The 12,686-nt window shown below is 47.2% G+C and overlaps 1 protein-coding gene across 1 annotated transcript in view; it reads left to right on the forward strand.

Annotated features, from left to right (window-relative positions):
* The first annotated feature begins 369 nt into the window (after positions 1-369).
* LOC144142405 (uncharacterized) overlaps positions 370-12,686 on the forward strand; it is a 16,550-nt gene continuing 4,233 nt past the window's right edge. The window contains exons 1-6 of the mRNA XM_077673899.1: positions 370-387; positions 1,138-1,218; positions 3,135-3,254; positions 3,330-3,431; positions 7,785-7,964; positions 11,802-11,973. Coding sequence (XP_077530025.1) covers positions 3,203-3,254; positions 3,330-3,431; positions 7,785-7,964; positions 11,802-11,973 — 506 coding nt within the window. The 5' untranslated portion in view covers positions 370-387; positions 1,138-1,218; positions 3,135-3,202. The remainder of the gene's footprint in view (positions 388-1,137; positions 1,219-3,134; positions 3,255-3,329; positions 3,432-7,784; positions 7,965-11,801; positions 11,974-12,686) is intronic.

Below are 12,686 nucleotides of genomic sequence, written 5' to 3' on the forward strand. Positions count from 1 at the left end.
CCCTTGGTCATCTCACTCTCAGACCAGCCACTTCTTGTTGAGAAGGCAGCAGGCGCCTTCTGATCACTGCTTTCAAAAAAGTTGTTCTCTCTCTCTCTCTCTCTGTCTCTCTCTTAATTACCCGGGTGCAAATTTCTTATTACTCGTGGAGGAAAGAAAGCTGCATTGCTGGTGCCAGGAGTGCATAATACACGTTCACTGAAATATGAAAGAATGCTTTGATGCTAGCAATCTTAATTGGCTCCTAAATTTTAGCTGAAACTAATTTTTTATATATTATAGTACGTGCGTTCGTTTTATAACAGGCCTCCCATGGGAATTTTTTGGGGCCGTCAGTCATGTTGTGAGCATAGAAAACTCTATGGTTGTGAGCAAACATTGTATCTGGTGCGTACCCTTGTTTTGTTGTTATATCTTGCGTTTCCTTTTCGTATGGACAAAAACATTGCTAATATTGGTGACATTTTAGTTAGTAATTTTGATATGTCAGCTCTGCTACCGTTGTCTTGGCCTCTGCTTCTTGTACGACCGCGCTGTCATAGCAAATGCAACAAAAATACAGCCGTGCGCCTGCCGTAGCAGGCATCGAGCTTTGCGTATTTTGATCAGAGAGCTTCCACCACTTCCACGCGGCATATTTGGGCCGGAGCTGTTATTTCCCTTTCCCGGCCAGCGTTTCTCTTTTTGTATTGCCTGTTTTCTGTACCTCACAACGCGTTGAATGCAGCAAAGATGTACGGTTCAGGCCCTAAATTTGTTATCATTTTGCACGTCGCGCGCGGCATGCGCGCGGAGTCCGAAATAATGTTTATTCGCCCACCGCGTCTGAACTAAACGTTTGTTCCCACGTCGCGTGCGGACAAATAATAAATGTTGTTCGCACAAGGCGTGCGAATAAAGACTTGGCGCGGTTAACGGCGCGACGCTTGGAATTATTTGCTCTGTGGTTGTGAGAACGTGACAGCGCTGCTTTGTCCGCCTTGGCTGGATTCCTCGAGACAGTGATATCCTTGTTGGAACAGCTGCGAACAGCGCGTGGCTTTTGTACACGTGAATTCAAATACGACGTAGGATTGGTAGTTGAGGTTTACCTGTGAGAAAACCTCGTGTGCCAAGACTGATTCGAGGCTTCTGCAGCACCTGGCAGGCTGGTTGGAGCGATGCAGCGGCCCCTGATAGTTGTACCGCAAGCCTTCCAGTTGAGCAAGGGGTGAGACGGTAGGCAATCTTCCTACAAGCCTCCTTCGACCTTCCCGCGCTGTTGTAATCTATTTCACTGCGCAAGAAATGCGCATTGTGACATCCCGCGCGGGAGGGGGCGAGCCTACCTAGCCGTGCAACCTGGAAAGTTTTTTTTAGGAGGCATTGGTACAACGTGCACAAAACGATGTGCTTCCTCAGTGCGCACCAGTGGAGTCTGGAACCTGTTAACACCGGTCCCATTCGCTGACTGATGCAGGGAATCTATTGTGGCAGTCATTATCTCTATGCATTGTGGCGCACTACAGAGTGGAGCAAAAGCAGCCCCAGTGTGCCCCCGCTGGTGGTGGTACCCCTAGAACATGCTTCGGGCAACAAAGCAAATGCGTATCAGAATACATACGTGCACAGCCGCGGCACTTCTGTTGAACCTACGCTGAATAACATGTGCGCTAGCATATCCGGGTGCCTCTGGTGTCACTAAATAAGGTTTTTTAGTGACACTAGGTGCCTCTATGCTGAATCCAATTTGGTGTTGCCCATTCTAAGCATTAGAAATTCAATTACAGAAATAGTGGCACCAAATGTTTGGAGCTCTTGCTTTGCGTCAGAAAGCCTCTTTTATTTGTCGTTTTGGACTGCCCAATACTGCTCCAAAGCGGCTTCGTATTTTATTTGAGCAGTTTTTGGCTGCCCAGGAACCAACGGTTCAGCACTGGTAAATAAAAGAAGAGAGCAAAGTGTTGACTTCTCCATGACCGTACCGTTGGTGCAGTGACGTGCCATCGCACCGTGTGCAAAACGCTTGGTTTTGCACAAGTCAGTGCAAGTGTGCAAGAAGGGGTGCCGGACTCATTATGTTCTGGTGGACCTATTTTGGACTGGGTGGTAATGATCGCTTCCTTGCCCCAGGCTGTTTCACAGAAGGCAACATTGTGTGAGAAATGCAAGCGATATGCCCTTGTAAAACTGTATAAGCGCTGCTGGTGGCATCATGGCTGTGAACTCCATGAGGAAATTAAGCATATATGTGTTTCTGTAATGCGACGTTGTTGCGCAATGTGATCTGCAAAATCAGTTGTGCGAGTCCAGGGAGTAACCAATCGCGCGCGACTTATGCAAGCTGTGTGCCAGCAGTGTGGAATATAATGTTTCACTTCTCAATGCATGGAGCGAATTCAGGACACGTTTTTGTGTGGGAATAATGCGAACCCACTCATCACCTCTCTTCATTGTAAAAGTGGAAACTTTTGCTAGTAGGATGCTATTCATGCTTGAAAAGAACAGCAGCGCGCTAACTGGACAGGATAACACTACAAAGGCACGGTTAATGAGTGCTGACTCACAGCTGTTTTTTTTTTTTTTTTTGTTATTGTATACTTAAACGGTCTAAGCAACACAGCTTTTATACATCACACTTCCATGCTGTGTTGGCTCCGTGGCTAAGGCGTTATGTGCTGAACTGTTACGAGCTGACAATGGTGAAATGCCGACAACAGGGGCTGCTTTTGGAGGTGCAAAGCGAAAATGCTCATGTGCTGAGGTTGCGGCGCATGTTTAAGATCCTCATGTGGTAAAAACTAACCCGGAACCCTCCACTATAGTGCACCTCATTGACAAGGTCTAGCGGCGGCACGTGAAATTCCATAGTCAATCAAGTCTACCTTCATACGTCACACTTTCATGCCAAATGTGTCGTATGAAAGGTGTGTCGTTTGGGCCACTCAGGTACAAATACTCATGAAGGGCTTAATGAAAAATTAGCTGCAAGTGAGGACCTGTCTTCATATTCTGCGTTGCTTGCGATCAGTTTCATTGAAAGGGCAATTAACTGGGAATTTCGCACTCGCAGTTTTACTTACATAACTATTTGCAGTAAAATAGGAAGTTACAATCTCGCTCTTTGTTGTGCGCGGCTTTCACATCGCTGACAGGTGGGCACTTGCGAAGCACAACTTCATTGACAATCGTCTGCCGAATCCTGGCCGGGCTTGGAGACGTCATGCGCGGCTGTAACATGGTGTCCTGGAGCCCGCCAAACACCGCAGACAAAGGTACTGCTGCAATTTGTTTGTGTGACTGGTTTGTGCAAGTTGCCAACAAACGCGCCGCTCATATGTTTCTTTCAGGCACGCAGTGGGACACTCGTCTTGATACCACGCAGGAGGGCACACAAACCGTCCGTCCATTCATGCGCAGCATGGTGTGCCAAACGAGAGCCACATCTTCAGGTTTGTTCACTTTAGTGGCTCCTGTCTCGTGCTCATGCAGTGTCCTGCCTGTGATAAGTGTTCTGCCAGAAACTCTGCGGCATTACCGACACTTTGCTGAAATCCACTTGTTTTGTCTTATTTTCCTGCTACGCTGGTGTCTTGAATGCCTTCGAAACGAATGACATTCGACTCAAATGAGGGGCTTTGAATGCCATTCAGTATCACAGTTAAGGCTGAAAGTTGGGCTAGTTGGGGTTCACTTAGAACCATTTTACCAGCGAAAAACGGACATGTAGCTAGAAAGAAGTAGACGAGGCAATCACTGGAACTGCAATCGCTAGAACTAGCGATTGTCCCGTCTACTTCTTTCTAGGTCCCTGTCCGTTTTTCGCTGGTAAGATGGTTCCATTCAGTATCCCCCATGCTTCACTACAGTTGCAATGGCATTTGAAAGCTTTAGCAACCGCTTGACGTGCTGCATGGTGCTGCTGCCGTTAAAGCAGCCATGAAGAGAAAATACAATTTCGTGTAATTTGAAAGAACTAGGATTCCGTATCTCACTCAGCTCCATTACAGCCACAAAAGATGTTTTTTTTAACAAAAAAAAGCAAGAAGTATTTAAAAACTTTCAAATTTTGCGCCACAGTGATGTGTTATGAGCAAGAATGACGTCATACGGGCCCACAATAAAACATAATTTTCAGTGCGTTAACTGCCCGTTAGCATTCAAGTGATGAGGTCAAATGGAACTAGAGGCCCCATTACAGATGTCCAGTCATGTGTCGTCGCGACAGGTCAGTTAGGCGGCCGCCAATCGCACAAACAAGGTTCCGTGACGTCATAGAAAAGTTGCGGGAAATTGGCTAGGGGGTCGCGACTGCTGCACACGTTTTCTTTAATATCTCCGTTATTTGTTCGAAGATTGCGGTGATATTGGTATCATTGTTATCAGGACTAAGCAGTCTTTCTAATAAACCCAACTTGTATTTTGTCTTCGTGGCTCCTTTAAGTTCCGCTTCCAAACAATAATGCAACAATAAAATTTCGGGCAGTCTTTGGCAGTAAAATGATTAAGTTATAAATAACAAAAGCTTTGACACTAATGTGGTGGCTTATAATCAAGGGTTTTTTTTTTTTTTTTTTTTTGTACTTTTAGGCACATGCTTTGTGCTGTCTGGCCACACTAGTTCGTTGCTCGCTCGCTCGCACTGATGTTGAGAGTGTGCAATTATTGCATCTAGGTGTCGTGGTCGAAGTGAATGAAAGGTAAACAAAGTCCGACAAATAAAAATATTTTTTTTTTAAGTGCACAAGTAATATATTTTTTCAAGGCTGACCTGAGACGCTGTGTGCGAGAGCCCCAAATGTCTTAAGATGTTCATTTGGCTCGCCAGTCATTTGGGCCGAATGCCATTGAAAAAGGCAGTGGAGCAGTGTAGCAGTCGCATGGTTCGAAGGCATTCGAGATGCCAGTGTAGCAGGGGTATTAATGGGGGTTTCCAAGACAAAAACAAAGCTGTTTGTCTTTGTCTTAACAAACAGCTTACAGCCACAGATGTTCTTCTGTCGGTTGGTTTGTGTAATGGCAACTCAAGATATTTGTTTCTTAGGCCAAGTCCCTCACTGGCTAGATAGATTTCACATTTCAGTGAAAACTTGCACAAAGGCAGATTACTTTTGATACAATTTTCAAGCATCATTTCAAGGCAGTGTTAAAGGGACAGACAACTGATTTTTGTCGCGTATATGTTCTCTAGCTCATATGAAAGCCAGCGTTTTATTAGCCCGGTAACCACAAGCAATTTCTAAACAAATCGGTGGAAATAATTTTAATTTGGCAGCAAACTTCCTGAAATCGGAAAGGTGGCGGTTCGTAGTGTCAAAACTTGACACTACCATATGTGTCCCTGTCATGTGACCTGCAAACCTAGCAGCTACGGTAACTGCTGAAACGTTTATTTACGTATTGAAAACCTTTTAACACAAGTATTTGTACAAGGATAAATTGTATATGTATTTCTAAACATTATTTTGAAAATTTTGAAGATACGCTGCCCGCCGTCGCTGGGTTGCTCTCAGGTGGCTAACTGAGCCTCCCTGCCCAGAATCAACGGCAGTGTTCAGTAAACAGACCCAGTGAAGGAGATTTGACGATTCTGCGTGAGTCAGGGGTGTTTGTTCTGCCAAAATATTTGATTTCAGTTTCCAAGGCAGCTTAAAAAAAAACGTCGCGCCCGGGGAGAATCGAACTTCCCACCTCCACAACGTGAAGCCAGACTTTACCTATCATCTATCCCAACAGATGGCGCATTTGTACACAATAGACCATTGCATTAAAAAAAACACATAAAGGAACAAGAAAGCCTGCGTTTCAAATGTTTTTAGCTGGGGACAAGTTTTTAAATATCGTTTTTCATTTCGCATACAGACAAAAATATGTTGCCTAGCTACCCTATGTCATGGTTGCCAGCATTATTTTTTGGGAGGGACACATACGGCTCGTAGATCTAAAAATTTCGATTTATGAAGTTCTAGGGCGTTATCAGCAAAACCGTTTCTCGTCAAGGTGCTTTAAGTGATGCCCTTTCATTTGGGATAGAGAATATATACTCGACAAAAATCGAATGTCTGTCCCTTTAAAGGTGTTCAGAAGTTCATTTTGAGCAGCACAGTAGAAATAGTGCTGTAGTTATAGTACACAGTCAAAAGCAAAACTGTTTTTGAAATAGCGCCGAAAGCTCGCCGCTTCCCCTGCACGGGGCACCTTGTGTATTCAAGGTGACAGTATTGGCCACACCACGGGCCTTGAGCCCCCATACTCGTGCTGTATCCAACCATGGCCGTGAGTTGCAAGGTGAAGGGTAGAAGCCTTGAACGGTGGCAATTGGAGCCCTGGCCAAACTCCGGCCGATGGGCTGCCTGTCCGTTTACCGGGCAGAGAGTTCTGGGACCTTGCTCACTCTCAGGGTAAGGCTAGTGGAGAAAGTGCACCGGTCCTCTGCTTTTTTCAAATGGTGTTTTTTCTTCAAAATTCTTTAGACCCAATGATCAGCCCTAGAAAAAAAGAAGCCGCACCAAAACAAACTTCCTTCTTTTGCCGGTGATACCACTCCCAATTACAGCTTCCGCCGGTTCTTGATCATACAATCTGAGGACAAGAGCAATCCAGCGACAACGAAATCAGTCTTTCTCATTGCCAAGTTCATTGAGCATGTTATAGGCAAGAACTGCAGTGAAAAAAAAAAAAAAAAAACTGTGGAGAAATCCTTGTCAAAGTTAATAACCCAGCACAATCAAAAAACCCTCTTGATCAAAGCTGGATTGGCGCTCTCTGAGTCAAAGTAACTTGCCACAGGACACTAACCACGTTTCAGGGTGTCATTTCAGAATTCCATCTCTAGGGTGAAATTGATTCTGACGTCCTGGGGTGTCTATGTGAACAGGCCGTGATTTCCGTGAGAAGGCTCGCAACGTCCAAACAAAATGTAGAAATTAAAGCCAAACATATAGGACTTTGACTGCAGCACGCTACCTTAATTTTTTAACGCAGACTTTCTCAGATGTACTGTTCAACTACGTGCCTGGCCCGCACCGGTGCTTTTAACCCTTTTTGGTCTGGACCTTTTACCCACTTTCTGGCCATTCCGGTCCTAAGAGTGGGTGAAAGGTCCGGATTGAAATGGCTGGACGTTTTACTCACTTGTGAGAAAAACCGCATAATTTAACCTTGAACACTCACATCAGGCAAACCCCCACAGTGGACTGCTACGTCTGTGTCGGCCATGACCCTACAACGGACCGCAGAGGGTTCAATGCCAACGGTAAGGGCACGGCACTAACAAACTGCCGTGGACGAACGTGTGCAAAATGCTCTCGGCATGACCACCCCCCCTGAAAACTGCAATACTGTATTTTTGCGCATAAAACCCGCACCAAAAATGCGGAAATTTTCAGTGGCAAAGTAGGGGTGCTGATATAGCGGTGTTTTTTCTTTAGTGCAGCTTCACGGCAGTGCGTGCTGTACCGTGAAGCTGCAATGCGCGTTGTGCCGTGAAGATGACCTTGTGTACAACAGTGAGGACTGTGGCTCAAGTGATAGCTCTAGCGAGAGCAGTGACAGAGTGAATTGTGACTTTCGCCTTGCAGTCAGTGTATTCTACTTGCTAAATATATGCTTTTTCTGTCTACGTAGTATGTGATGTGTTGCTTGAGCACTAGCTTTGACGCAGCCTTTCCTGTATCATGTTCGGGCAATATGGGGGGACTTTTTTTCTTTTCTGGCGGGCTGAAAGTGAGGGTGCGGATTATATGCAGGGGCGGGTTATACACGTGAAAATACGGTAGTCAAGACATGAAATGCCCAAACTGCAGTGGCCCACACCCAGCATACTCAAGGACGTGCTGAGGCCCCCAGTACTCCTGAGGGACCTGAGCAGATGGACACGGGGGGACCCGCGGTGGCTGCCACCGTCTCCCTATTGCCTGTGCCTCCCGTGGCGCCCCTAGTGCCCTCACCGGTGGCACCTCAGGAAATAAGGAACCAAAAAAGTGGTGAGTTCAAAGAGCCCGATTCGTTGGTAACTCCTAGTACGTCCGACAACGACACGGACATGTCACCCAGTTCCTGCCTGCATCCCAGCGCAAGGAATGGGGTGCGTCCAAGTCTACAGAGGCAAAATGACAGCCCTGAAATACCTCACATAAACACACATTCCAATCGCTCTCGACTACACATAATGGCAAGGGAAAACGTCATGCAGTGGAACTGTAGGGGCCTTGTTAAAAAATCTAGATGATGTATACGAATTACTGCATGGCAGCCAAACAAGTGTCGTGTGCTTACAGGAAACACATTTAAACAGAAAATTTACAAACTTCAACAATTATTTGGCATTCAGAAAGTACGTTTCCAGGCAGTGTGGCCGTAGTCGTCCAAACATAGTTAGCATGCCATCCCACCACTCTGACCGCTGTCCTTGAAGCTGTTGCTATTCGAACAATAATCTTTAATAGGCTAACAGCAACATGCTCCACGTGCATCCCTCCTGATTATTGGCCGTGAGGGCCACCACTGCAAAGGCCGGCGCTTCGATCATTTTACGTCACTTGTAGGATCCCCGTTCCTATCTTCCTGCGCAGCTGGCTTGCAGCGCGTGACACTTCGTTTTAAGACGTGCTCTCTAAGTGTATTTTCGTGTTAATTTTCGGCGTTCGAAGTAAATTCTCAGTGCGTGAAGCATAGTTTGACCACATGGGGACTTTATAACCGTATCAGCTGTGGTAAGCTGCCCGCAAACAACTTGAGGATGGTGGTGTATGCGGACGCATGCAATTAACCACGGTGTAAGCGTAAGCTGCGGCTCATTTCCCCGCTCAACATTGTCGGCTACAACGATCACCGAGCGAAGTTTCTAGATTTCGCTTGTCGTTCACAAGAAATGGATAAAGCAGGAAATGATAAAATGTTTACTGCTCACAGAAACGCTCCGCACACACGCCCGCCGTGCCTGCCTTCACAGCCCACGAAGCTGCTCGAACTGACACAGGTCGCTGCAGCAACAACTTGTCCCCGCTTTTTAAAATCACACTGATCGCGGAAAAGAAGTTCCACATTCGCGAAAGTGGATGTTAGTGTGGTGAAAGATTTTGCTAGGTCGTGTCATCAGCTGAGGTTTTCAAAGCGATACTAAAATACCTGCCGCGATCTACGCCAACCTCCATCGGTTCCGGCACCACCGGCCCATTTACGCGCGGTGTGGCGAGCGGCCGAAGGATGGCGATACCGGCACACAAGAATCGGCAGCACCCCTGGCAAATATCATGATTGTCGACAGCTTAAATGGCAATCAGTGCAGATACAAAGTTCCACATACGAGAAAGGGGGTGACAGTGTGGTGAAAAATGTTAGAGACTGTCATTCGCAACTGTAACGATAGCGGCGATGAAATATCTGCCGCGACGCTAGTCCTAAAGTTTTGGAAGATCCGACTCCGAGCATTCGAAGCTGGCTGCGAGCTGTTGAAGACCCTCTTGTAGAACTCGTTGAGCGCGAGCGTGTTCCACTAACTTCTCGGGGTCCCCAACGCTTGGTTCCCCTATTCTAAAACTCCCCATTATCCCAAATCATTACACCTTGACATGTATCACCTCGTACACAGCCTCGCCTTCTGTGAGCAGTCGGGAGTGCTCGAACTTGATGCTAGAGAAATGCAAGTTTACTGTAAGCAGACAAGAACCCTTCCTGCAATTATAAATTCCCACGGTGAAGTCCTAATGAAAAGTAAACGTGTCAAGTAAAGTAAAGTAGGCATGTCTAAACCCACTTGAAGGCGCTGAGAAGTCGTGTTTATACCATTCGTACATTGCAGACAAGTTGTCACAAAAAGTAGACATAACAGCCGTACAGGGTACGGCAGTGGTTGATAATCAAATCAGGGCTTAACTATAAAAAAACATTGGAGGGGAAATAGGCACTGCTTAAGCCAAACTGCAGATCATACCAGCACTTTTAAGCATGTGCAGCGAAGCAATATGCTCATTGTTCTCCCGTAGTCATTCATTTACCAGGTAATGTGCGCAGTACGTGCGGTGAGATCACAACTGAGCAGCACATTTCCGTTCCTGTTGCAAGGTCTGTTTTTGTTGCACACACAGTCTAGTACATGTCACGTCGCGAGTATTTCATGATGAATTCACAGCGTACTTTTCTCGGCATCAGTTGCATCGTCCTTGGCATTAGCTGGCTGCGTACGAGCTGTGGGTTGCAATGGTAGCAACTACCTATTCGGTGGTGTTGCCGGGAACAAGCGAGTCGCTGATTGCTTGCCAGGATTATTCAGTCTGTATACCACTTTTTTTGTGTAATGTGCATCAAAACCACGAGGAGAGGCAGACGGTGGCCACAACAAAAAGACACGTGGTTGCATAAGCACAGGAAATGGGCTCTAGCAGACGACAGCATAACCCGGCATCCTACAAGTGACGTCACTCATAGGTAGCGCCACGGTACGTCCTCGAGACCAATGGGCTTTCAAGTTCTGGTTTTGCAAGTGTGATAAATCAGTTACCTGAGCCATACATAATATTAGGTGACCTCAGTGTCTACTGTCACGTGGTGAGCGAGTGTCCCGACCAGCTTAGAGAGATGGACGCAGGAGAGCCGTTGACGTATTTAACAAAACACGCATTTCATATATACAAATCAAACCACCCTAAATCAAACTGCGCAAGCAATAACCCACCCAAAACCCATCCAACTAAATCCCTTAACTAAGCATAGCAACACACAAACACAGAAGTGGCTGCAATAAAGTTCCTGTGCAATCCGACCCAAGGACCCCTGTCCACACGTTACTAACCACTCGTCATGACTCAAGTACTCTACCACCACAACTCCCTAGTTGTGTCCTATATGACGTGTCTCTACTGGACTGGCCTATTCCAGTTGGTGCTGACTTGCGTGGGCGTGAAGGAAAAAAAAAAAAAGCTGTCTTTTTTGGGGAGGCTGGCGTCGCTGCGCTCGGTTGTCGTGTGGACGGCGTTGGCACCGTGCGTCCCGAAGTAGTTCCTTGGTGGCTACCCCGTGGTGGTAGCCGCTGCTGCTGGAGGTCCGCAGGTAGGTCCCGGAACGAATGTAGCCCTTCGGGGCCGTTGAAGCAAAGGTCGACGGAGCGTGGATGCTGGCCGCAGGTTCACGACTGTCGTTGCTAGGCCACGAAGATGTGGGTTCGTGGTGCGACTAGGGTCGGCCCGCTTCTTCCCAGGCTTGGTAGGCATAGTCACACTGGCCGCGTAGCCTGTCTGCGTCCCCCTGGCATGTTTTTTGAAGCTCACGTGCTCCTTCCACCTCCTGGTTTCTTGCCTCCCCCTCTCCTCGTGCTCTTCGCTTATAACCCCGCTTTGCTCCAACGACGCACACTCTGATTGGCTGTCTGCCTTTTCTCGTCCATATTTGGTTATCATGCCGCTTGGCTCCTGCGCGGCGTTCTCGGATTGGCTGCCCCGTGCGCTACCATATTTGGCCATGGTGCCTTTGTGTTTCGGCGCAGCGTTTGTTGATTGGTGCGGCCTTGGCACGCCCTTCAAATTCCCTGTCTTTTTTTTTTTTCCAGGGAGTTTTGATGCATCCCTTCTCAGGGGGTGCCCTTGACACATGAACTGACAACTCCCTTCGGGGCTCTTCTCGCACAGATGTGCGGGGTCGACTCATTGAAAGGTTTTTCACATCATCAGGAGCGTGCCTTTTAACACAAAACAGCCTACATAACGGCACACAGCACCGACTCGCCCCTCGACTTAGCCGTTGGCTCAGCAGTTCTCTTTCCATCTCTAAAATGGGAGCTGGGCACACGTTTGGCTCACCTTGTTCCCTCCCTTTCCCCATTTCAGCCATCCCAAAGAACAAGGCATATGCGTCCGAGACGGGAGTCTGCTGCGAGAGATGTGGCCGGTACTTTGTGAACGGGCGGTTAGCGCAGAGGCACTGGTGGCGGCAGCACTACGTCGAGAGCCAGGGAGAACTCTCCGGCCACGCCAAGTATCCCTCTTCTAGCGACAAAGGGTGAGCCACAACACTGCAGCACTGTTTCTCGCCAAGAAAGGGCGGTTTCTGAGTACAGTGCGCAACACCCTTGTCTATAACACCGAGTTCAACTTCAACTGGTCACCTCTCAAAACTGTGGACTCAAACTTGTCACAAAGAACGTCGGGGTCAAAATATATGGTCAAGACTTCAGAATGACACAGTAGTTTTCTTCAAATGTTTTTCGGCCGAGTCAAGATAAGGCTATCAGTACGAAACCGGTGTTATAGACGAGGGTGTTGCCCTCTGTACAAGCAAAACAGTCTGATAGCACTGCTTGATCCCTGATTGTCGCTCTTACTTTTTCTCATTGAGTCTCCTATTTCTCGGTTGAATCACCACTGCTCACTGTTCTGAACGGCTAGCCAGCAACTGCTTCAAGCACAATAACGACATACAAAAAAATGCCACATGCAAGTTTGTTTCTACCCAGACGTGCCACAATGGAAGCTTTGCATTACGTCAGTTGACCAAAAGCAAAAATCCCCATGTGTACGAAATTTCGGCGCATGTTAAAGATCCCCAGGTGGTCCAAATTAATCCGGAGCCCCCCACTACGGTGCGCCTCATTGCCTGCGTTGCGTTGGCGCGTTAAACGCTACAATCAATCAATCAATCAATCAATGCGTTAGATCAGTTCCCGCCAATGCACGGAATACCGCAATTTTAGTCTGATTGCGTAAATATTTCTA

Source organism: Haemaphysalis longicornis, unplaced genomic scaffold (genome assembly GCF_048455015.1).
Source record: "Haemaphysalis longicornis isolate Haplotype H1 unplaced genomic scaffold, Haemaphysalis longicornis Haplotype H1 scaffold_6, whole genome shotgun sequence".
Lineage (NCBI taxonomy): Eukaryota > Metazoa > Arthropoda > Arachnida > Ixodida > Ixodidae > Haemaphysalis > Haemaphysalis longicornis.